The sequence below is a fragment of the Callorhinus ursinus genome, unplaced genomic scaffold, assembly GCF_003265705.2.
Source record: "Callorhinus ursinus isolate GAN/ISIS: 27379988/994484 unplaced genomic scaffold, GSC_fseal_2.0 scaffold1, whole genome shotgun sequence".
NCBI classification, from domain to species: domain Eukaryota; kingdom Metazoa; phylum Chordata; class Mammalia; order Carnivora; family Otariidae; genus Callorhinus; species Callorhinus ursinus.
This window is the reverse complement of record NW_027397063.1, coordinates 121,473,376-121,499,018: the sequence shown is the minus strand read 5'-3', so window position 1 is coordinate 121,499,018 and position 25,643 is coordinate 121,473,376. Positions and strand designations below refer to the sequence as shown.

General features: G+C 45.1%; 2 protein-coding genes across 4 annotated transcripts in view; one reads left to right on the top strand and one right to left on the bottom strand.

Moving 5' to 3' along the window:
- Positions 1 to 14,655, top strand: part of SH3BP5 (SH3 domain binding protein 5) — a 72,581-nt gene extending 57,926 nt beyond the window's left edge. Inside the window, exons 5-9 of one of the 2 annotated variants that reach the window (XM_025882392.2) lie at positions 6,875 to 7,005; positions 8,203 to 8,245; positions 8,970 to 9,189; positions 11,945 to 12,205; positions 14,222 to 14,655. In XM_025882392.2, coding sequence (XP_025738177.1) covers positions 6,875 to 7,005; positions 8,203 to 8,245; positions 8,970 to 9,189; positions 11,945 to 12,205; positions 14,222 to 14,286 — 720 coding nt within the window. In that variant the 3' untranslated portion in view covers positions 14,287 to 14,655. Of the gene's footprint in view, positions 1 to 6,874; positions 7,006 to 8,202; positions 8,246 to 8,969; positions 9,190 to 11,944; positions 12,206 to 12,690; positions 14,165 to 14,221 lie in introns of those variants that run through there. The other variant, XM_025882390.2, reaches the window with a different exon arrangement.
- Positions 14,656 to 14,896: 241 nt separating this feature from the next.
- CAPN7 (calpain 7) overlaps positions 14,897 to 25,643 on the bottom strand; it is a 40,070-nt gene continuing 29,323 nt past the window's right edge. Inside the window, exons 17-21 of one of the 2 annotated variants that reach the window (XM_025882385.2) lie at positions 22,397 to 22,542; positions 21,559 to 21,621; positions 18,306 to 18,436; positions 16,186 to 16,278; positions 14,897 to 16,093 (exon numbers count right to left, since the gene is read on the bottom strand). In XM_025882385.2, the coding sequence (XP_025738170.1) occupies positions 15,949 to 16,093; positions 16,186 to 16,278; positions 18,306 to 18,436; positions 21,559 to 21,621; positions 22,397 to 22,542 (578 nt within the window). In that variant the 3' untranslated portion in view covers positions 14,897 to 15,948. The remainder of the gene's footprint in view (positions 16,094 to 16,185; positions 16,279 to 18,305; positions 18,437 to 21,558; positions 21,622 to 22,396; positions 22,543 to 25,643) is intronic. The other variant, XM_073900286.1, reaches the window with a different exon arrangement.

Sequence of the window (25,643 nt, the reverse complement as noted above, 5' to 3'; positions counted from 1 at the left end):
GACCAGAATCCAGTGGGCACTCAAGTCTGGCCTCCGGGCTGGGCTGGGATTCAAGTAGCCAGCATGGGAACGGGAAGTGGGCCGTGTATGATCTTTACCCCGATTTGACTTCTAGGTTTTGTGCCATTATTGTTTGGCTTTTTACCAGCTCCCATGACCTGCTCTCTGACCACATTGTTCAGAATCAAGACAGCTGCTTGACTCAGCTGGAGTTGTTACCTCTACCTAACTCCACTGGGTTCTAGGAGTCACACAGAATATTCTTGATACCTATCCCCTTCTGCAGGCTGATTTGCTGCAGGGTGATTGGGAGAGCTGACACGTGGCTTCGGCAGCTCCAACGAAGGCCTTAGATGGAGAGTTTGCAACCCCCCGGGTCTTGCCACCTGTGGAGCTAGAATAGAAAAGTCAGGAGTTAATGCCAGCAGCCTCTCCCTTTTCAGCGTCACCTGCCACAGTGGCTCAAGTCCTCTAGGGGATCTGATAATTAAAGATGGCCTTATGCTTCCCTAAATAGAAAGCCTGACACACAAATGACTGAAGTCAAATCTTTGTACCACCTTCCCCTGAAGCCTGAGATACGTGGCCTGGCTCTGTGTGGCTTTGGGCCTCCTGCCCCCTAGTGGACGTGATGCTCAGAGAGTCAAACATGGGGGGGAATAGCTTCTCTGGGTCACCCAGTGAAAAACCAAAGTAGAAGCTGGAAATTTACAAGCCACAATTTGACAGATGTGGAAAGGACCCCCCCACACACCAAAAAAAGTACATCCTTCCAAGAAATTAAGTCCTGCTCTTCCTTTTTTCCTCCCTCCACCACAACTGGAGATCTAAATCAGCCTTAAGAGATCATTTCAGAAACTCTTTATTCTTTTTTTTTTAAGATTTAATTTATTAGAGAAAGAGAAAGCACGAGCAGGGGGAGGGGCAGAGGGAGAAGCAGGCTCCCCGCTGAGCAGGGAGCCCGATGTGGGGCTCCATCCCAGGACCCCAGGATCATGACCCCAGCTGAAGGCAGACGCTTAACACCTTAACACCCAGGCTCCCCTGATCTATTCTTTAAAAAAGAACAAAACATGTCTATGCCTTTTTTTAACCTATTTTGTAAGTTCCAGGGCCCTAGTGTGGCTGGTGAGTGGTTGGTCAAGAAGAGGTTGTCCCCGGGACCTCCACACTGTACAACTCCTAGGAGCACCATTCATACCATCCTCTTTGAGAGAGATGCTTTTTGGGGTGGTGCAGTGCACAACTTGTGGGGCTGTGCAAGATGGCCCTGGGCCTCCTGAGATCACATGGGCTCCAAAGGGCCTGGGGAGGGTCTTCTGATGTGTGCCCTCACTGAGGTCACAGGAGGTTTCTTGGTCGTGGGCATAACCACGTGTTCTGGGTCACAGGCCAGGATTTCCACCCTGGGGCTCCTGTTCTCTTCCCCACATTCCTGCATGGTTGCATAGGTTTGAACTGTTGAGGGAGAAGCAAAGTTGGAAACAGACACTAGCAAGAGACAGAGCTGGTGGCAGAGCCTTCCCCAGCCTTGTCCCGGCATTATTGAGAAACTTAGCCCAGAAGGGGGCGCACTGAATCTGATGGATGGTACAGACCCTCCTTTTGGGCTTGGCTGTGGATCTTCCTCTGGATTTAGCATTTCCCCAAATGGGGCTCATGTTGCCTGCTCCCCACACCTCATGGGGCTGGCACACTCAGCCAGCTGAGTGCTGGCTGATGAAGACAGGGAGGGGTACAGACTCTCTCTCCTGCCTTGTCTGACAACTGGATACTCCAGGAAGCACGTTTCTTCAGAAGGGAGCTAGCTTCATCTCACCCTCTTCTTCCATAAAAAGCACCGCTTAACGATTTGGTCAGAGACCCAGAGCTCAGGAAGGTCCAGGCCGTCTTAAGGAAGCAGCAGTGGTTTGGGCTGCGTGATTCCCTCCCCCACCCCCCGCCCCCGGGGACGGTTGAGGAATACTGCAGTGAGTACCCTTGTTCCTTGCCCAAGGCTGTTGGTGTGTCCCCTTTGTTGCCTTCAGGCTTCTTATGGGGACGTTGGGCAGCCACACCCTAAATCCATGGCTGACGCCAGCATTCAAGGAAACCGAAAGCAATGCCAGGAGTCCCAGTGCCCTCTGTCAGGCCACATGTAATGCCGCAGACAGGGACAAAGGGACAGTTCTCCACTCGGTGCTGGGGTCAAGCACTCGGTGCTGCCTTAGAAGCCGCAGGACATGAGGCAGAGTGGCCGAGCAGGCTGAGCCTGCACTTGAGGGGCCTCCAGGGTACACAGGGCCTGGGGTCCCTGCTGCTCACTGCTTGGGGGCTTGGGCAGCAGAGGCCCCTCCAGCCTCGGCCATTTTGGCCTTGAAGCAGCCTTTGTGGGAAGGTGATCGCTTTTCATCAGATGGGAGAGGAGACGTGGCATCTGAGGGGAGAGGAATCGGCTCTTCTGATACCTGCTAAAGGAGAGCAGAGGGAGAAGGAACTGGGGCTTGGAAATGGGGAGGCATTACCTGTTCACGAACAGGCAGCAGGCGGCCTCTGGAGAGGAAAGGGCACGGAGCCAGCCTCTCGTCCTGGGTGCGGGGATCCAAGGCCTGCTGTCGAGGCCAGCTTCCCTGACACTGCTGGCTATGTGCCATCTGCCTCCCACATGGCGGTGAGAAACCACCTCCGGGGGCCCCCTCGCCCAGGTGCAGCAGACTCCGAAAACAGCCTGAGCCAGTGACTGAGGTTCTGAGGAGACCACGAAACCGCCTTACCTGGGGACAGGAGGGCCCCGATCTCAGCTCTGGGACATTGAGGATGGTGGAGCAAGCGGGGAATGCCTCGGGGTTTGCAGAGGAGTTGGGAAAGCTGGAACCCAAGGCTGCAAGGAGCCATGCCGGGTGGATGTGTTCTGGCCAGTGCCGGTGATTCTGCTGGCCTGGGGCCCGGCCAGGAGGTTGTGCCAGCCCAACCGGCACGCCCCTTCAGTGCCTGCGCATATCCAGGCAGGACAGCCCCACTGTTGGGGCATCTACTGTATGCTGCTGAGAGCAGGGTCCCCTGGGCTTTCAGGAGGTGGCCGGGCTGGCACTCCTGGACCCACATTTCTCTCTGTCCTGCTGACCCAGGAGGAGGGGCAGAGACCTGTGTCTTTCCCCGGATCCTGAGTACAGGCTGCTGCTGGCCTGCATGTGCCTCCTCCAGGGCCCACTGCCCACTTGCTGGTCCGGGCTCGATGCCGTGGCTATCCTGCGGCCGACCCCTCTGGTGCTGCCGCTGGCTGCTCAGGTCAGGCAGGCCTCAAACCTTGCCATCGGGCCCCGGCCGGCAGGTCAGCTCCAGGATGGGGCCCTCTCTGGGGAGAAGGTTCTCAGCCATCCTGACGGAGTCCAGGACTCTGTTCCTGTTGGACGTGGTCATCTCCTTTGGGAGCCCTCTAGCTCCAGGGAAGGAGGCGGGAAGCTGAGCCCTGCCGGTCTTCCTTTGTTGAGTCCTGCATGCTCATCCCACCAGGGGTGGCAGATGGGGCTCTGGGACGCACGGATGCAGGGAAGGCCTGCAGCCTCTGCAGATAAAGCCCCTTTCAGCCAGCCATGCTTCCTCCCTTCATGTCTGTTACTCTGGCTGCCCACCCTGAAGAGCCCACCCACGTGCCACCTCTGCTGTCAAGCCCTCCCGACAGCCCCAACCCCATGCTGCCTTGAGTGGCGACCACGGATGCTGGCTACCTCTGTGCCTGGGGGCATCACCAGGGTGCCCTGTGCACACCGCAGGTGCTCACTGTGGGTGACGATGATGGTGGGGACAAAGAAAAGCCCGTTGCAGAGATTGGAGTCTGGACCAGACAGCAATCAAGCCAGGCCTGGAGGAGGGCAAGGGTGGCCCCGGGAGGCCCAGGGTGATGGCAGTGTGTACCCAGTTCTGAGTTGCTCCTGCCGGTTTGGCTGCTTAGCCCAGCCTGTGGCTACCCTGAGGCACTAAAGGGACTTCCTTGTTGCTTTCTTCTGTGGCCTACCAGTGTTCTTTGTAGCTTCAGCCTTTCTGGGCTGCCCTGCCCTCCCTACTCTCCCTTTCCCCACTACTGCTTGTGCCTGATGCTGGGCTTCAGATGGGGGTGCTCCCTGGTTACCATGCAACCACGGTGGCAGCCTCAGTGACTTTCTCCCTGCAGGAGGAAAGAGGGATTGGGGGTTGAGGAGGGGGTTTCTTTTCCAAGAGCTGGGAGTTGTGTATATGTGGGGGTGCAGATTGAGATGGGAGATGGCCAACGTGGCCTGATAGGGGTGAAGCAGGGGACAGTGACAGGTGCGCTGCTGCCTCCTGGGTCTTCACTGGCAAGATTGCCAAGTGCTTGGAGCTTCCTGAGTGTTAATTTCAGACAGACTTGGCTTCTTTCTGCAGACTAGGGGCTGAGATAGACGAGGGCCTTTGTGCAGCTGGTGTGGATCCTGCTTCTTGTGGGGACTCTTCCTGTTCCACAGTCACGAATCACAGCTTTTTATGAACCGGTCTATTTAAAATGCTTTCACACCACTCCTTAAAGAGGAGCCCTGTGTCACATCCGATCGTAATGCAACAGTTCACCAATAGGCAGCTTTCATCAGTCCCATAAACTTGGGCTTTTGAGTTTTCAGGGTCACGCCAGCAAATCCCTAATGCTTAAGATTTAAGACACAACTGAAGAGTTACTGCTGTTTCCCTAAGTGTCCAAGTATGGGATGGTTTTTGTATACTTCATTTCAAAATTGTGAAATCTTCCGTGTTTGAAGCAGAGGGAGAGGGTTTCTTAGCCCCTTGGGCTTGGCCGAGAAGTCACTTCAGCAAGCACGTCACCTCACATCGGCTTAGATCCATTCTGTCATACTTCCCTTCTGTGACACGGTTTTAATTCTGTTGTTTAAAAGTATCTCAGGCATCGAAGCCTTTGCTGAGATATATATATTCTTAAAAAGGCAAAAGCATAACTGATACAAATAACATTTGGAATGTTTTATATTTATATTTATATATTTAACTCCCTAATAATTAAGGAGGAGACTAGTAAGATGTTGTAATTATTTCAAAGGAGGGTTAAAGCAGAGAATGAGGAATGCGGACATGAATTTGCAAGCCTGTAGAATCCGTCAGTGTTTACAGGGCAGTCACTCACAGAACCCCTCTCCGCTGGGGTGCAGTTCCTCGTCACTTCTAGAAGAATCATCATCTGCAGTACTGCTTGTGTTCTAACACATACAGGCTTGTAAAACAGCTCCAAGACAGTGAAAGCCCAAGATGACCAGAAAGGGCACACTAGCCAGGACACCCAGCAGGTTTTGATGCTCATTTGAGTCTTTCACCATTTTCCCTGACACTTAAAAAAAAAAAAAAATCCTTCTTACAAGTAAGTGCATAAATAAGCTCTCTCAGGGCCAACTGGCTATTGACTGGAGGGAACGGGAGGGCATCAGCTGCCCCAAGCTAAAGGCATGGCAGTGCCTCCTGTTGGCGTCTGAGGGAGTGACCTCGGAGCTGGGGACCCTCAGGGCTCCTCCCTGGTGCTAGCCCGGCCTCGCCCCTGCCTCTCCAGTTCATCTGGTAACACGAGTGTGAGCTGTCACTAGAAGACGGGAAAGAACTGGTGAGCTGGTTACGTGGCCCAAACTGTCGTTTGTCTCCTTCCTCCTCTCTCCTCAATGCAGGCCTTTTTCTGCTACTTTCTTTACATGAGGGACGAAAGGACCATGATTTCCATGTGTCAGGGAACGCGCCTTTCAGCTGCCCCATCGACGGCCCCTGGTTGTTGGTTATAAACTCATTTTTATCAATAGGCTCAACAAAATGTGCCCACCAGAATTTCCTTCCAGAACGCTGACGGGCCTCCTGGTCACGCATGTCTGTGAACCTCAGAATCTGATCCGAATGACTTGATATTCATGTGTTTAAATGGAAAGTTTGCCCTTCTGGATCCTGGATTCTTTTGTGTCCCCCCTGGCTAATGCAGGGTGTTTGGGAAAAGGCCAACAAGCTGACGTGGGGATTGTCTTGCCCTTCCGATGCTGTCAGGCCTGGTTGTGCTAACTAGGTCTCCCCATTCCTCAATGTCCCTGCTGGTGCTGTTGGCCCATTTACGTGCCCATCAGCCCCTGTGCCAAGTCAGGAGCCAAGGAGCCCACAGTGGCTACTTCGTGCCAGGAGGCCTGAGCAGAAGGAAGTGGACATCGATTGGAATCAGAGAATGTTTAATTTTCTCTGATTTTTGCTTTTCCTTGTTTTCCTTCCCAGGCATCGCCACGGGAGGCTTGGCGGTTTCCTCTCACCTGACGAGACTTTTCCAAAACAGCTTAACAGAGAAAAGTGCTCCTCTTCTAGTTGGAATTTAGTCTAATTTTAGTCTGTCCTCTGATTTTTCTCAAAGAGTTTTTTTTTTTTAAGATCTTATTTATTTGTTTGACAGACACAGCGAGAGAGGGAACACAAACAGGGGGAGAGGGAGAAGGAGGCCTCCCACTGAGCAGGGAGCCCAATGAGGGGCTCGATCCCAGGACCCTGGGACCATGACCTGAGCCGAAGGCAGACGCTTAACGACTGAGCCACCCAGGTGCCCCACGAAGAGTATTTTTAAAAGTGATATAAGAAATACCCCAGGGTACCTGGGTGGCTCAGTTGGTTAAGCGACTGCCTTCGGCTCGGGTCATGATCCTGGAGTCCCGGGATCGAGTCCCGCATCGGGCTCCCTGCTCGGCAGAGAGTCTGCTTCTCCCTCTGACTCTCCCCCGTCTTGTGCTCTTTCTCATTCTCTCTCTCAAATAAATAATCTTTAAAAAAAAAAAAAAAAAAGAAAGAAAGAAAGAAAGAAAGAAAGAAATACCCCAGCAAGGGACTGTCTGGCCAGGCTGACGTCTGCTGTTGTTTGAAGGTCATGGAGGCGGAGCAGACCAAGACGAGGAGCGAGCTGGTGCACAAGGAGACAGCGGCTGGGTACACCGCGGCCATGGGCCGCATGCGGCAGCTGGAGAAGAAACTCAAGAGAGCCATCAGCAAGTCCAAGTGAGTCTGGGCGTGTGGGCCCCCAGGGCCCTGTGTGATGGTTCCCCTCTGGGGCATCTGCTCCACCCCTTATGTGCCATGTGCTCAGGGACCCGCCTCCTCAGAGGCCCCCACGTTGTGTATAACCCCCAGATGCAGGAAGGGTGGCTCCAGCTATGCCGGACCTGGGAGACACAGAAAAAGGAATTTCAAAAGCACACCATCAGCTTGGCTCGTTGGCTGGGGCCTGGGGCTGGGCTTTGGGAAACTCTGTGCCCTTGGCTCTGTGGTGGACAGGATGGACGAGCCGTGTCCTTCAGCTTAGCTGTCAGCATAACGGGGATGAGCTGTGTGCACAGTACACATTCTCTGTGGACCAAGAGCCGATGAAATGGTGCAAGACTGGTTTTAATGGAGGTTTTTGCAAGCTTTTCTCATGACTGGTATATATTTTTACACAGTAATGATCTTGGGGACAAGCCCCCTGCTTCATTCGCAGCTGCTGGGCCTCCGAGCTTTCGAAGAGCTTCACAGGGAGTGAACAGCCCAAGACTGAAGCACTGGTCTATTCTTAATGCTCGACACCAAAGTTCCTAAAAAGAGCCAGGGGCTTTTGACTGACCCGGAACGTGGGGACCAGTACAATGTTGGCATTTGTCCTCTCTCTTGCCCATGACCTGGCTGGGTCTGCAGACTGATAGCTGTGGTCCTGGGCAGAATCCAAGAGGACCAGTCTGAGCCCCCAGGGTCCTTTCGGTGAGGGAGGAATGGTGCTTCGCCCTTCCCCAGGTGACCCCAGCAGAGGAGGGTGTGTCTGGAGGCAGCCCCTTCTCCAGCCTCCTCTGTTCTTCATTCTTGAGGGAGCCGATCTCCTCCTTGGGAGAAGGGGATCCGGGCTGCCTTGGCTGCTGGCCTCGAACAGCCTCCTAGAGAGGAAAGTGAACCAGGGTACAAGGACACCGGAATAAGTGTTCACGTGTGTGGGTTCTGCAGATCTTGAGATGGGCTGCCCTTTGTCAGCTCAGCTCTGACTGGCACCGGTATCCATCAGGCTCCAGAGCTGCGGGTATCCGCTTCATCTCATGGCCTTGTCAGACTTTACTGCCTCCTGGACGGATGGCCTGCCAGCCATACCTTGTGCCCCTGGTACGCCCTGTGGTGTCCATTGGGGTCATTGTATTCGATCACCCTTACCGTTTTTCCTTGTGTCTTCCACAGGCCTTATTTTGAACTCAAGGCAAAGTACTACGTGCAGCTTGAGGTACGTGTGGCCTTCTGTGGCTTTGCTCTTGGTGGGATTTTTCTGCAAAGTCCCACTTTATGTGGTAGCGGGCTTGCACATGGCATATTTGTACAAGAAGAGAATGGAGAGAGAAACACATTCTTTACTGAGTTTTCAGGCCTCAAAATGGTCTTGGTGGGGTCTTCAGTGGTCTCTGCAGTACAGAAAGTTCAGCCCCTTTCTGTGCTGTACTGGGGCAGTGGTTCTTGGGGGTTCCTGAGACCAGCATCAGCATCGCCTAGGAAGTGCAGATTCCCCAAGCCCCCCCCCCCCCCGCCCCGATCTACTGAATTAGAAACTGCAGGTGGGAGCCCAGCCATCTGTTTTCAAGAGGCCTCCAGGGGATTCTGATGCATGGTCATGTTTGAGAACCACAGTACAAGGGACCAAATGGCTAGAAAGTGGGACTTGTTTGTGAGTTTGACACCCGTTCTTGTTTCTCTGATGGGGTTTATTCTGCCAGTGGTAGTTTCTGGTTGTTAGCTTCAGTTTGTCACCTGGATGGGAGTTGGGGCTGGTGGTGGCTGCTTTTTTTATCTGGTGTGTGGATAGCGGATAAGAGAAATCAGGCCATCGGTCATGTCTTGGGGAAGTCTTTGGAGTGGAGTGATGGGCAGAAACTGTGCTTGGACTTGTCATTCAAAAGCCTTGCAAGGCCGGTAGGGGTTGCCTCCACTTACGGGCCTCTTGTTCTCCTGACCAGCAACTGAAGAAGACCGTGGATGACCTGCAGGCCAAACTGGCCCTGGCGAAAGGCGAGTACAAGACGGCCCTGAAGAACCTGGAGATGATCTCAGACGAGATCCACGAGCGGCGGCGCTCCAGCGCCATGGGGCCTCGGGGCTGCGGCGTGGGGGCTGAGGGCAGTGGCACATCTGTGGAGGACCTGTCAGGGAGCAAGCCTGAGCCAGATGCCGTTTCTGGTGAGTTCTGGGGGTTGGTGTGCAAGTGGGAGATGACGCAGCTTGTGTGCTTTGCTTCCAGGGCTGTCTCGCCATCATGGAAGGGTCTCAGAGTTGGGCAGGCCAGATAGGTGGCTATTTTCTCGTGGCTTCCCACATTTTGTGGAACACTGTATTCATCAAGGTGCTACTTGAGTGTTCCTCAGAGTCAGGATTCTGTGGTGGATGAGTTTGGAAAATGTTACACTTCCATCCTGGCATTCAGAGTACGTATGAGAACATTCAGGGCTCTGAGAAGTACTGCAGGAAGGGAGAGTTGCCTAAGAATAGGGACTGTGCACACAGATTTGATTCAAATCCTGGCTCCCCCATAGTACATGATGTGGGCAAGGGCTCAGCTGCTTCTTCACCTGTAAAGTGGGGAGTATGAGCACCTAATATCCACTGTGTAGAGGGGAGGTTGAGATTAAATGAAATAATGGCAGGCACCCAGAAGGTCTGAAAATGGTGGCGCTCTCTGGTGTCTAACTGTGGAGACCTTTTTTCCCAGGGCCACCCCTTGGGAAATGGCTATGTTTGCTGTGAGCCCTGCCTTTATAATTTTATTTTTTTCATCATGGTAAATATACTCTTTAATCCCCACCCCCTATGTCCTCTATCCCCCCATCCCTTCCCCTCTGGTCACCATCAGTTCTCTGTAGTTAAGTCTGTTTCTTGGGGTTTTGTTTTTTTTCCTTTGCTTATTTGTTTCTTAAATTCCACATGAGGGAAATCATATGGTATTTGTCTTTCTCTGACTTATTTTGCTTAGCATAATACTCTCTAGCTCCATCCACGTCATTGCCAATGGCAGGATTTCATTCTTTTTGATGGCTGTGTAATATTCCATTATATATATAATATCTCACATCTTCTTTATCCATTCATCCATTGGTGGACACTCGGGCTGCTTCCATATCTTGGCTGCTGTAAATAATGCTGCTATAAACATAGGGGTGCATATATCCCTTTGAATTAGTGTTTTTGTGTTTGGGGGGATAAATACCCAGCAGTGTAATTCTTGGATCATAGAGTAGTTCTATTTTTAATTTTTTGAGGAACCTCCATACTGTTTTCCACAGTGGCTGCACCAGTTTGCATTCCCACCAACAGTGCACGAGTGCTCCTTTTTCTCCACATCCTTGACAACACTTGTTTTTTGTGTTTTTGATTTTAGCCATTCTGACAGGTGTGAGATGATACCTCATTACGGTTTTCATTCATTATTTCCCTGATGATGAGTGACGTTGAGCATCTTTTCATGTGTCTGTTGGCCATCTGTCTTTGCATGTCTTTGACCCATTTTTAATTGGACTATTTGTTTTTGTGTTGACTTGTATAAATTCTTTATATATTTTGGATACTAACCCTTAATTGGATATTTCATTTGCAAGTATCTTCTCCCATTCTGTAGGTTGCCTTTAGTTTTGTTGACTGTTTCCTTCACTGGGCAGGAGCTTTTTATTTTGATGTAGTTCCAATAGTTTATTGCTTTGGTTTTCTTTGCCTCAGGAGACCTATCTCGAAAAATGCTGCTTTAATCGATGTCAGAGAATTACTGCCTGTGCTCTCATTTAGGATTTTTATGGTTTCAGGTCTCACATTTAGGTCTTTAATCCATTTTGAGTTTTTCTTTGTGTATGGTGAAAGAAAATGGTCCAGTTTTCCCTTTAGGTTAATCAAAACCTTTCCAGCACTGTCTTTGCATACTTCCTTTATTCCCTTTTCTGTGGAATAATCCCTGTTGGTGCTCTCCCAAGGTCCTTCCTCCGGAGTTTTGAAATTCACTCAACAAATGTTTAAGTGCCAGGCCCAAAGTAAAGGAAACTAAAATTTGTAGTAATGTGTGAGGTACTCTAATACCCATCCTCTCATATGCAGGGGAACATGAAGCTCAGAAAGGTTAAGTAACCTGACCAAGGCTGCACAGATAGTGGAGACAGGATCTGAATTCAGATATGAGCCCGTTTTCTGTCTTCAACATTCCAGTACTTTTCACTTATGGTAGTCCTCTAGGGGACGCTACCAAGGCTGTTTTAAAGATGAGGGAGGAAAGAAGGAGAGTAGAATAGGGAAGGTCTAATAAGCCGTCTTGTGTGCAGGCTGAGGGGGACATAAAGTGGCTTTCCAACCACAAGAATGACCTGTCCTCTGGGCCTTGGTTATTCTGATCCACAAGCTAAGAGGATTGTGAAGGAATTTTGTCCTTTTGCAGCAAATGGTGTGTCTTTCATGTGATCAAAAGTTACCTGGAGATCACAGAATGCCAACAGATATTGCACACAGGACTGTTTCTTCTAGCACCTCCTGCTTCTACTGCATGGAAGCAGCTGTTACATCTGATTGGCTTTATTCAGTGTGCATCACAAAGGGCCACTCTCTTCCTTTGTACCAGTGGATCTGCCTGGGGGCCTGGGGTGCAGAAAAGCCCCTGACCTGGGGCGGATTCATCCTCCACCTTTAGGTAGTCGAACACCGCCTTCTGGGGCAGGAGTTAGAAAGTTATCGTAAGGACACTGCATATCCGTGGGACCAACTGCTTCCCTTCAGGTTGCTGGCCAGTGTGGCCATGCAGACTTGAGAGGGTCAGAGTCCTTGTATCGGGTGCACATGGTGGCAAGTCTGCAGTCCCCAGGCCATGTCCCCCTGCTGGCCAGCAGCACACACTTCTGGACAGGCGTAAGGGACGGGGCTGCTCCCCGTCAGAACCTCTGACCGGTGTTTTCTCTCCTCCTAGTGGCCTCCGAGGCCTTTGAAGACGACAACTGCAGCAACTTCGTCTCTGAAGACGACTCGGAAACCCAGTCGGTGTCCAGCTTTAGTTCGGGGCCAACGAGCCCATCCGAGATGCCTGACCAGTTCCCCGCCGCTGTGAGGCCTGGCAGCCTGGACCTGCCCAGCCCCGTCTCTCTGTCGGAGTTTGGGCTGATGTTCCCGGTATTGGGCCCTCGCAGTGAATGCAGTGGAGCCTCCTCCCCCGAATGTGAGGTAGAACGAGGTGAGTTACAGCCCTCTCACCAGTAGTGCCTGGGCCAGATGACTCACGGCAGGTCCGACATACAGCCGGAGCTCTGCGCCGTTCTGGACCTTCGCTGGGTCTCGGCACCCCCGGGGCTGCGTCACTGGGCCTCTGTGCATGTGCGGTCAGTGTTGATCACGGAGGCGCCGGCTGCTGTGCATGGGGCTCCTGGCTCTGCTCCTGAACGTGTCTTCAAAGGGCAGCTTGGCTTCTGGGTCTTTCATCACCAGCAGTCCTCCTGACAAGCCTGTGCTAGCGAGGCTGGCTTCCCGGCTCTGAGGGCAGGAGCAGTCCTCTCTACAGATGGGGAATATGTAAAATGCCTTGACCAGTAAAAGCAGTGTGTCCTCATGTGCTGGAGCAGGCTCTGTGACAGGCACGGTCGGGCAACACGGGGAGCTTCTGGAGGCCTGCGTTGGCTTGGGGGCCCAGGGACTCACTTAATGATCTTTACGTTTCTCTAGGAGACAGGGCAGAAGGGGCAGAGAATAAAACGAGTGACAAAGCCAACAACAACCGAGGCCTCGGCAGCGGCGGCGGCAAGAGCCAGGGTAGCACCGCCCGCGAGGGCCAGGCCCTGGAGAACAGGATGAAGCAGCTCTCCCTGCAGTGCTCAAAGGGAAGAGACGGGGTTATTGCTGACATACAGATGGTGCAGATTGGTTGATCCCTGCAAAGCCCTGGCCCAAGTGCAGAGCAGTATTTATACACGAAGCTGTATGGAGAACATTGTGCCAATAATCAGTTACTATATGCCAAATCTTAAGCGTTTACTCTAAACTGCACTAATGACGTTGTGACCTGGAGGGCTGAAGAGCTTTCTTCTGGGAAAGAGCTCATGGGCTGGTTTGTTTTTCAGAGCAGAGGCGTTGTTGGAGCGGACTGTGACCAGGGTCACAGCCTTTGTGGAATATTCCCCATAACAGTGTTATGGAAGCAATAACTAGTTCCTGTGAAAGAACCCGAGCCAGGAAAGGGGCTGGGAAGCTGAGCCAAACGGGGGTCAACAGCTTGCTTCTCTTTCCCTTCTCTTAACCTCAATTTGGGAAAATGGAGATGGTGTCTCCTTTATATCCCAGGGGATCGACATGAAAAAACACAAGAACAAACTCGAATATTCAGAACACACCTATTTGACCCAGTGAAGGCTTAAAAAAAAAAAAAAAAACCACCAAGAACACAGTTCATTTTCATCAACTCTGGTATTCAGAAGGGGCTTTTAAAAAAGCCTATATGCTGGAATACCCATTAGAACCATTTTCTATGAAGGTTGCCATGAACTGCACTTTTTGGGGTGGGAAAGGTGAATGCCAACGTGGGGATGGGAGGGATGGAGGGTAGCAGGGACGTACCATAGAAAGTGGATTTATGGCTGTGGGGGAGGAGAAGTCTGTAGCATAAACCTTATCCCACCAGCCACGGGACTTAAGAATTAAAAGTGCATGTGAAGAATGGTTACCATTGTTCTATCTAGATTGACAAGGTGTCAATTTCTCTGTAGGTTGTGACTTTAAAAATAACTTATTTAAGGGTTATGCTGCATTAGTATTTCTTAGAGGGAATTGTTCCTTAAAGCTAGGAAAGGGAGTAGGCATGTGTCGGCACAGGCTGTTAAATAGAAGCAATGAAATCTGTTATGCTAATAGTAGTACGTGTTAAGATTGCTTTTCTTTAACGTTTTCATGGTTACACATATTTAGAGCACTGTATTTTATTTGTCCTTTTTTGTTAAGAAAACAGCATTTCTAAAAGAAAAGCAACCCCATTTCAAGTCGTCTGTTAATTCCGACACAGCTTGTATATTTTAGTCATTTGTAAATCTCTTCAGACTGTAGTGTTTTCTCCTTTTTTAAGGACTGATACAGTATCCTAATTACAAGGTTATTTTGTACTTGTCTTAATTCCTTGAGTGTAATAAAAATGGCTTAATAAAATGTTTACCCTTGTGTGTCTTCAAATAAGAAACCCTGATGTTGCCTAAATCTTCCATTCTAGGCAACCTTGCCACAAGGAAGAGCATGGAATGCAGTGGTCGGTCATCTGTTCTAACTTCCAGTTAAGGTCCTGGATCCCAGTAATTTAAGCCCCAAATTACCAGAGTTGAGTTAGAATTCTGCTGCCGCCACTAACGCTGAGCAGTAAGGAGACACAGCATAAGGAAAATGAAGACAAGGTGATTATGTCGGAGGAGTGTTTCCCAACCTCTGCTGTACTGGAATCTCCGGGGAAGCTTGCTTGAAGAATGCGGCTGTTCTCTGGTCCTAGAGCCTGAGATCATTTGGGGTACACTTGAGGTACTAAACTTTTAAAAGCTCCCCCAGGTGATTCTAATGTGCACCTAGCTGACATTCAGACTGTTGTTTTTCTATCCGTAGCACCGTATCTGGAGCTCTGTTGTAATAGAATTCATATTAAACTGTTCATATGTAGGTCTCCATTGGGTTTTTGAGGGCAGGAATTAGGTCTTACTTGTTTGCATCCTGTACAGTATCTTTAATATAAAAGGTTCCAATCATGTGTTTAAATTTTTCTTTAAAGGGCCACAGAAAATCCACCTAAAAGGGAAAGCACTAAATATTTACCAAAGTGGAATCACTATCCTGAATATGAAACAGATTTGCTGAAGCCTGAATTGTCATGTAAATAATGAGTTCTTTTAGATGGAACATACTAGATGAAGCCCTTTAATAATCTCTCTAGGTTAAACTATGCAGTTTCCATAAGTATAAAGATTTTATTTCAAATAAAGGTAGCAGAAATACAAAAGCTGTGGTAATTATAAAGTAGAGACAATGAAAAATTCCACCTTATTTTTGGACGTTTAAAATCCTGAGCGTCATTCTGCTCTCATCATTCTCTCTCCAGAAATCTCTGGATTTCTATGTAAACTGGGAATTAATATATGGCAATAGTCTCTTGGCAGTTTCTCCAAATACAACCCCAATTACATCTGAAAATTTAATATATGGTATTTTTTTTTTTCAGTGTTACCAGAAGAGCAATTTTTAAAAGACTAAACAAATGACTCTGTCTTCAGTGTCTCAGATTACTACCTTCATTGAGCCTGATAAATAAGAATTGCAACAGTGAATATATCTCAGTTCTCTTTACATGAGTTAATGGGAGACAGGTACCTAAGTTCAACAACCTTCATTGTTAACTAAGTTAAAATATTTCTTAAAGCTTTATTCTTTCATAACATCTGGGCAACAAACATTAAAAATCATAACGCAATTAAAATCTGTTATGGTGACATGATTCATTTGGTAATTAGCTGCCCAAGATGTACAGTAGAATCACAATACAAGCAGGTTTAACTTACAACATGCTCTGCCAAAAGACAAATATAAATATTTCAGAATATTATGCCAGCCTACTGTTCCACCCAGTGAGTGGATGAGTCATGTCCCCTATCTGGTCTCTATTCTCTTTTAGCAAAGGCTTCATACTGAGCCTAGCCTTTAATCCTCCACAATCTGTTTATACGATGTGGCCCCTCAACGCACACCAACTCCTTATACACACAAAACCGTGTAAATAGTACTTGAGTGATTTAGGGTAATTCTGACTATATACACTTCTAAACACTCTGACTTGAGCACCAGATCCCACAGTAACCTTTTTAGAGATTTAATTCTGTTCAGTGTCCTGAGGATTTCCGTCCTCATTCGAAGAGCTGATGTCTGGTAAGGGTAAAATCCAGTAAATGCTGAAAAGCTGCATCACTGAAGTTGTGTTGTCTTGAGGGGGATAATACTATTGAAGTCCAAGAAAAAAGGTCCTTCTTGTTTAGGCAAAAAAGTACTAGGAATGATATTGTAGATCCCCGCAGGTATATTTTCTAATTCCAGGTAGCAAAACCCACACCTATATGCAGGAAAAATGAGAACAAAGTTTACAGAAAATGATGCCACAAAAAGTAAAGTATAAATTAGATGTAGTCAAAATGCTAACATTACCTATAGTCACCACTAGACTTCCTCTGAAAGCCATGGGGACCGGGATCTCCCACCGTGGACACTGTTACAACCTCAAATCCAACACTATATTGCCTAACAAAAAAAAAACACAAAACCAATTATTGTCGTTCTTAAGTACACTCAAAAGTGCAGTCTTTAAAGTGCAGATACTCTATTAAACCAAGTATATTGCTTTCTAAAGCTTTAGGAGGAAACCACTCTGAAACACATGCATATACTATTTTTACTCTTAATTATACAAGATGTACCATTTATATTTTTAAATTGAAGCTATGAAGATTTAGTACTAAACTTACTTTAGAAGAAACTATATTTTTACCACAGGCTCTCAGAGAATACTGTTACATTTAAATGATAAAATACTGTCTTTACAGAAAAAGTGGAAGGAGAGAGAAAACCCTGAAATAAAATCTGAATTTACAGAAGTAATTAGCATATGGTAGACATGACATTCCAAATTAGTAGGGAAAGAATTATTTAAGATGGTGATGAGGTGACAAATTTAGGAAAAAGAACTTACACTGTAGTCACACCAAATATAAAAATACACTCCATATAGATATAAAAAGTAAACCACAAAAGAACTAGAAAAAAATATGGTACAAATTTGATACTGGGGTGAGATTTCCTGCCCATAGCAAAATAAACCTGAAAAGACAGATTTGATTACTTTAAAATGAAAATTTTTCTCTGTGGAAAAAAAAAATTGATCTGGGAAAAATGCTTGGAAATATGTGATACAGATCCCTATTCATGCTTACAGTTAAGAAAACCATGACAATTCCAAGAGAAAAATGGGCAAAAGACATGAATAGGCAAAGCAAAAGCTACACATTGTCAAACATTTTTACATCAAATACTTTTACTTCAATCTACGAATTAAATACAAAAGAGCAACTAGATACCTTATTTCACCTATCAAACTGTAGAAAACTAGCTTAACCGTATCTAAAGGATTCTTAGTTTTTGAAAGTTTGTAAAAAGGCAAAACGTCTAGTTTTATTTAAAAGTACTATTTTTAAGTTGAGAAATAGAACACCATGTACACAGAACATACAGCCTACATAACATGTAAAGTGAACACATGGGTTGTCACTACCTAGACCAACACAACTCTCAGCGCCGTAGAAGTCCCTGTTTGTGCCTTTCTTATTACAGCTCCCGTCCCCACAGAGCTAACATTTAACGTTTTCTTGCCTTTCCTTAAAAAGTGTATTGACATACGACGTTATGTTAGTTTCACCGTGATAACGACAGTTCTCTACGTTATGCTCACCACAGTGAGTGCACCCACCGTACGTTGCAACAATATTATTGACTGTATTTTCTGTTGTACTTTTCATCCTTCTGACTTTACAACTGGAAGTTTGTACCTCTTAATCCCCCTTCACCTATTTCACCCACTTCCCAAACCCCTCCCCTACTTTCTTGCTTTTATATAGTCTGACAACCTAAGCATGCATCTTTAAATAATAGTTTCATTTCGCCTGCTCCTCACTTCGTATAAGTGGAATCACACAGTTGATGTTATGGCTTCTGCTCAGCATTAAGACTTATCCATCATGTTCCGGGTAGTTCTAATTTACTTTCATTGTTATGCAGGACTCAATGACTATTTTATAATCTTCAATGCCGCTGATGAACACTTGGGTTGTTATAAATATTTGGCTCTTACAATAGTTTATTAGCCATTTTGGATTGTCCCTCTCATGACATGCCTATCCAAGCTTTTATTTTTTAAATGGTGGACTCTTTTTTTTATATAACTAACGTAGCATATTTACAAATCTTTCTATGTGCTTTGTGTCTTAAACTTTTCTTTATCCTGAAGTCATTAAGATATTTCTTTTATTAGTAACCCAACTGCAAAGTTTTTTAGATTTGATGTGAGACAGTGGTCTAATTACCTTTTTGGCTCATGGATACTCAATTATTCCAGCACATTTATTCGACAGACTATCCTTTCCCCGCTCCTCTGCAATGCCATCTTTTTCATTAATCAAGTGCCTGTACATGCATAGGTCTGTTTCAAAACCCTATTCTGTTCCATTAAACTCATTTTTAATATATTAATTTAAGAAAGTTACTTAATCACAAACCTTGGTCCTCTTAGCTCTATCAGTAATGGCCCGGTCTTTTCTATATGGAATTGGTAGATGGGGTTATTTTTGTGAGTTTCTTGGAAATTTCCACATCCTCCAGCACTCTGGCCACTCCACTTTCCATTAATCTTTAATAAAACAAAGTTTTTGTATTAACAAAACTTCCCATTCTCCAATTCTACTTTAAAGACTTAAAAAGGGAATGGCGTCACCAAGGTGGCAACAGGTTTCTCCTGCTTTGCTCCCGTTCACAAGGCCAATTATAATAGCTATTCCAGAAGAGGATAGCACTGAGAAAATCCTAAACATGGGGGTGAGGCAGAAGCACCCTCCTGCACCATAGAGACCAAGAGAGATGGCATCAGAAGGACAAGCGAGGCAGCGACACGTTGACCGCACTGTCTCTAGGCCAGCAAAGCACCAAGTGGAGATGTCTCCCCTGAGGTTCTGATTCTTCCAGTGGACAACAAGCTTCCCCCAAGCATTGTGGCTTGTTTTGCAGAAACCCCTACCTGATCTCGCAACATGAGAGCAGTGCCCAAGTAGTAATCCCAACCAGTGGCTTTGCTTATCTGCAGAACCAAGATAGGGCACGCTTTGACCCAGGAACTTGGCAGGATGCAGATCTGCCTGATTTGGATACTCAAATGAGTTTTGCCAGCCCTACAGCCTGGATTGCCCACACCCAGGCAAGAAGCTGAGTCACAGCCCCAACTGCTGTAGAGAGTGCCTTTCAGCCCCATCTGACCAGAGGGCTGGTGACAACTACTGGATGCTGTGCATTCCAGTGGCACTTTAGCCAAGAGGCAAGCAGAACCAATAGTTTACAGAGCAAAGCCAGTGGCCCTGTTTGGTTACAGAACTTGGGGTGTACGTGGGCTTGTGTCAAGACAACGAAGAGATGCGTCTCCTGCTGAGCCCAAGTAGGGAATCTGATTTGTAGGCCTGCTCATCACTGAATACTAGCCTTCAGCCTCTCTGACCAGGGAACCAAACCACAGCACATGGGAAGATGCATAACCTAACAGGCCTTTTATAGTGGCGCTTGAACGAAAAGCACAGCTTGTGGGTTTGCCCCGTCAACAGAGCAAAACTGGTGCCCCACCTGACTAGGGAATTCGGTGCAGGCCCCCATATAATGAGTTGCACAATCCCTGGGTCCTATCCTGTTGCCCTACCAAAGCAGGGAAACTAGTTCATAGCCCCATCTACTACTGGTCATAGTACCATGTCCTGACCATGTAGTAAGTCTGACCAGAGAATCTAAGCAACTGTGGAGCCTGTTCCACAGCTTCATTTGGGTAGGATTGAGCCAGCAGTCCTCCCCAACTGCTCTCAGCTCATGGCACAACCACCATCTCCAACCTCAGAGTCTAACAGTTGCCTTGCCCAAAAACAGACCATCATGGCAGGCCCCGTCTGCCCAAAGACACATCCAGAAACCCGAACTAAGCTAACTGGTGGAAAACTGGCCCCGCCACAGCGAAGCTGGAAAGTGAGCCTCATCACTCAAATGTGCAGATTTACAAACCTAAAAAAACTAAGGATCACAAAAAATCAGGTAAACAGAACATCACCAAAAAAACCAAAAAACAAAAACGAATTAACACTCCAATAACCCTAACAAAAATGGAGACCTATGAACTGTCAAAGAATGCAGAACAATCCTTAAGGAAGCTTAATAAACTATATGAAAACACAGACATCCCCAGGGATGCAAGGATGGTTCAACATATACTAATCAGTGATATGTCAAAATAGAATGAAAGAATCTTACAATCATCTCACAGACAGAAAAAGCATCTGACAAAATCCAACATCCATTCATGATAGAAACTCTTCCCTAAGAAATGAGGGAAATTATGTATCTCAACCTAATAAAGGCCACATATGACAAGCTTACAGTTAACATCATACACAGTGATGAAAGGTTGAAAGCTTCTTCTCTAAGATCAGGAACAAGACAAGGATGTCCACTCTCAGCACTCTTATTCAACATATTCTGGGAAGTCCTAGCTAGTGTAATCAGACAAGAGAAAGAAAATGTATTGAATTGGAAAGGAAGAAATAAAATTGTCTTTATCTGCAGATGACATGATTTTATATATAGAAAAACCCTAAAGACTCAACCAAAAAGTGTTAGATCTAATCAAAAAATTCAGTTAAGCTGCAGGATACAAAATTAACATACAGATATCAGTAGCATTTCTCTGTTAACAATGAGTTTTCTGAAAACCCATTTATAGTAACATCAAAAACAGATACTTAGGAATAAATTTAAGGGGGTAAAAGAGCTGTCATCTGAAAACTTATTACACACTAATCAAAGAAATTGAAAATGACACAATAAATGGAAAGATATCCTATGTTCATGGGCTGAGTTAATATTGTTAAAATGTCAATACATCAAAAGCCATCTATAAATTCAATCCCTATCAGGACTCCAATGACTTTTTTTTTTTTCTTTTTAACACAAGAAGAAAAAAACTCTTAAAATTTACATGGACCCACAGAAGACCCTGAATAGCCAAAGAATTCCTGAGAAAGAACAAAGCAGGAGATAACACACTTCCTGATTTCAAGCTGTAGTTATCAAAACAATACAGTACTGACATAAAAACAACATATAGGCCAACAGAATAAAGAGCCCAGAAATAAACCCAAGCATATATGGTCAATTAATATTTGACAAGGGAGCCAAGAATTTTCCCTCAAATCTTCCTCTACACATCTAGCCCACCCTGCAAAACCAGTCTCTGATTCTACTTTCAAAGTTCATCTACGGGGCCGCCTAGGTGGCTCAGTCGGTTAAGCTTCTGCTTTCAGTTTGGGTCATTATCCCAGGGTCCTGGGATGGAGCCCCGTGGCAGGCTCCCTGCTCAGCAGGGAGTCTGCTTCTCTCTCTGCCACTGCCCCCCCCTCATGCTTGTGCACTCTCTCTGAAATAATCTTTTAAAAAAATAAATAGAAAATAAAGGTTCATCTACATGATGAACCCTTCCCTAATGACCAAAGTCTGCATAATCTTCTTTCTTTGAGTTTTATTTCTTCCCACAGAATCACTAAATGTTGTTCATTGAAGATCTTGTATTCCAACACAGACTGGAGACCACTTATATTTTCCTTGTATTACTGTCAAGTCCAGAATGTTTTTATTTTGTAAAAAGTTGTTAAATGTGAATAAAATAAGGAGAAAAAAAACAAGAGAATTCTAAGATTTCTCTGATATTATGACCCAGAGAATTCTTACCTGTTTTGATAAGGTGTACGGTGAAGGAATCTTTGAAAAAGTAAAGCTGCAGGCTGAATATACCTAGATTTAAAACAAAATTTATTGTACTGATAAAGTTTATGATTATAAAAACTCCAAAGTGATAAAAGAATATACTGGAAGACTAAAAAGTTAGTTGGCATACATAAAAGTCATTATTCTGTACACAGGTTTAATGAACTGGGAATTGAGCAGCTAGGGATCTTGTTCTGGCTTTCTCTGCTACTGTGTGTGACTCAGGGCAATCTCCCTAGGCCTTGGTTTCTGCATCTGAAGAATAAAGGGGGTGGAAGCAGCCTCCCAATGTCCCTTTCAACACTAAAAATCTATTCAAATTGAGCTCCCTTACTGATGGGAAAAAAACCTATGCAGAACAAAATTACAATAACCTCCCCCTACCCACCCAACCTGCTCAGCTTATAAGAGAGCAATATGTTTACAGGCAATTGATTTCCTTTCACAGAGTTCAAAGTTGTGTTTTTTAAGTCAATTAAAGTATTACATAGGATAAAGGAGTTCTTAACTGCTTGTTCTGAAATAGAATTTATTAGTCCAACATATCACATTACCTCAGGACTAAACTATTATTCTGAAAACTAAAATGGTCATTCAATATGTCATTCAAAATAAAAACATTACTTTTCAAAAGCATTACTTTCTGTGGGAAGCATAATACTGAATTAATATACACACACAAAAATTTATAGAGAACAATTTTCAGAAATAAATTTTTTCCATAGCTAATCCCACTTATGAAGCAGAGTACATTATGTACTTTATATTATTGTGTTCTGTCACTATATGTTGGTTTACTCACCCGGACAGTATAATGGATTGTATTCTGTTTTTCATACTGAGAAACCACTAATGTAAAGGTATGGGTCCCAGGTGTGGTCAGCTTTATCTTAGTCAAATAATGAGGGCTGTTAATTCGAATGCCATCAATGTATGGAGGCGGGTCACCTACAAACAAGTAGGTTTACAGAAAAGGATAGTTTAGTTTCTGTAGTTTTTAAGTTTTATAGGTCGTGATAGGAAAAAAAATTGATGGACATCCTTACCCCCCTTGATTCTATCTTTAAAATATAATAGTACTAAAGAATTTCAATTTCAACTTAAAACTTTATAATTAAGCAAAAAATTTAAATAATTTCTAATAAGTAAATGCAAACTTTTGGAATACATTCAATGAGGTATAATTCCTATTAGCCCTATGTTGAATTTTCTCCAACAGAGGATTTTAAAATCAAGATTGACGTTTTTTTATTTTGAGGAAATTTTTTAAGATACAAAGTAGTATATAAAAATGTATCTATATTCCCCACCATTCAGAACTAAATTAACATTTCTGGGAGTCATACTCTCTTCCTTATAAAACAAAGTCCCTTTAACACCACCCTTAGTCTTATTCATTTCCACTCTGATGGATTAATGGGCATCTTTCCAGAATTTCACACACACACATCCCTAAAAATGAATGGTTATTTCTATGGGCATTTTTCTAAAAAAAGGACAGCATATGTCTTATTTTAAAGCTTTCTTCACTCAACATGTTTTTAAGATTCACGTTCTATATCGATATGGTTTATTCCTTTTAAAACTGCCTGTGTGATATTCTATCACATGAATATGACTTATTTATACCCCCATTGTCTGAATAACTATTCAATCTGACAGATTATTTCCAATATTTTGCTATTACAAACAATGCTACGTGAATATATTATCTGATGTCTCACTGCAATCAAGGCCAATACAATAAAATTATTTCATGCATGTCAATTACTACATGTCATTTAAAATCAATGCTATATCATTTAGCTTATTTAGGAACACCGAATACTTATATCTATTGAAAAAACTAAACATTTCAGTATCTCAAACAGGTAATAAGTCTCTAATGCTTAGAGTGGTGTCATCTAGTGTGAAGAGAAAAAGAAAGGGCATATCTGTGATCTTGGACAAGATTTTTAAACTTTCTGTGCCTCCGTTTTACTCTCCTGTCAAATAGGGAATGATAGAAGAGTGTTTTTTAAATTCACCTCAGAGTGTTGTGATGAAAATAAAACTGTAAACCAGAAAGTACTTTTTTCTGAAAAGGCATTATCATTATATGTAAGAGAGAGCATCATTTAAAAAAAAAAATCCAAATAAAAAGTGTAACAAAAATATTGTTGAAGTTCAAAAGCCATATAAACATCTTAATGCTAGGAATATATACTCACAATATTTGTGTTTTTTTGGTTGTATAGTGGCCAACATATGAAAAATGGGAAATTTGGCTAATTTACCTTTAATCCTTGGAATACTATGTGCCATGCCCATTCTGGAGTATCAAGGGATACTGACCGATAGGAATCAGGGCCTGTTGTCTCCCTGTGCTCGCCACCCCCCCGCCCCGGTTTAAGGGGGATGAATACCGTATTTTCCTCTGATTAAATAAAACAAGACTTAACGAAACCACTTTCTTTGCACAGCCGTCTTGAAAGAACTGTCAATAATTGATTCCTTACCTCCTAGTCTTTCCTCAATCCAACCCAACTGGGCTTCTAGGCCCACCTCTCCACCAACTCTGTTCTTGTTAAGGTCAACAATGACTGCAGGACACTAAATCCAATTGTTTCTTCTCTAACCTAATCTTACCTCTAAAATAGCAACAGATGCAGCTGCCCACTCTCTCCCTCATGAAACACTGTCTTCCCTTTGGTCATGTAAATCTTACTCTATTTCCTCGGGTACTCTGTTCTAATTTTTCTGCAGTAACTTTCCTCTGCTCAACCTTAAGATGTCTGAATCCAAGGGTCAGTTTCTGGGTGTTCATCTCTGTACCTATAACTCTCTCCACCAGCAGTATATACAGTCCTAACTTCAAAAGGCATCTATATGCCCCTGATTCTTCAATTTGTATCTATAATCCTAACCGTATCTCAGAGCTCTACCCAAAAACCCAACTGTTTCCTTGGTTTCTACACTTGGATATCTAACAGGTATTTTAAATAACTAACAAAACCAAAAATTAACTTTGTGCTTTTACTCCACAACAAAACTGCTCCCCCCGCCAACTCTTACCCATCTCAGTAAATGTCATAGCGGCTTTTTATGAAGTAAGCCAAAAAGACAGAAATCATCCTTGATCCCTCTTTGCCCCCTACATCAACTCAGGTCCTGACAATCCTACTGAAACCCAAATGTGCCCACTCTTCCTCATCTCCACTCCACTCCTACTATGCTAAGTTCTTTGTCAAAACCACTGATTTGGTTCTCTTCCATATTTTGCCCCTGCCAATATAATTCTTCAAATAGTCTTTTTTTTTTTTTTTTTAAGATTTTATTTTAGAGAGAGAGAGAGAGAAAGCATATGAGAGGGGGGAGGGTCAGAGGGAGAAGCAGACTCCCTGCTGAGCAGGGAGCCCTATGTGGTACTCGATCCTGGGACTCCATCCTGGGACTCCAGGATCATGACCTGAGCCAAAGGCAGTCGCTTAACCAAGTGAGCCACCCAGACGCCCCAAAGAATGGTCTTTAAAAAAAAATTTGTATCGTCATTTTCCTGATCAAGGCTCTCTAAAGATTTCCTGTCACACTTAGAACAAAATCCAAACCCTGGTGTGGCTTACAGGACATCATGTAATCTGAGCCTACATACCTTCTGACCTCTTGATACCATACCACCAAGGCCTACTGGCCTTTTTTCTGTTTCTAAGAAACACTCTTTTTTCTCATTTTAGAGTCCTTGCACTTGTTCCCTCTGCCTGTAATGCTTTTCCCTCTATTTCTTTGCAGGACTGGTTCCTTTTTGTCATTCAGAGTTCCTCTTATCCCTTCTCAAAGAGGCCTTCCATGGCCACCCAACCAAAGCAACCCATCAGTCACAAACACATGACCTTACTTATTTCTTTACACACACCTCACTATCTGGTATTTTTCTTATTTCTGTCTCTCCCAACAAGAACATAAACTAACAGTTCCTATCGCTTAATATGTGATAAACTTTTTTTTTTTTTAATGTGAAAGCAAAGTGATTTCAATATAGTATGTTAAATGCCTCAGGAGCCCTGCAGAAG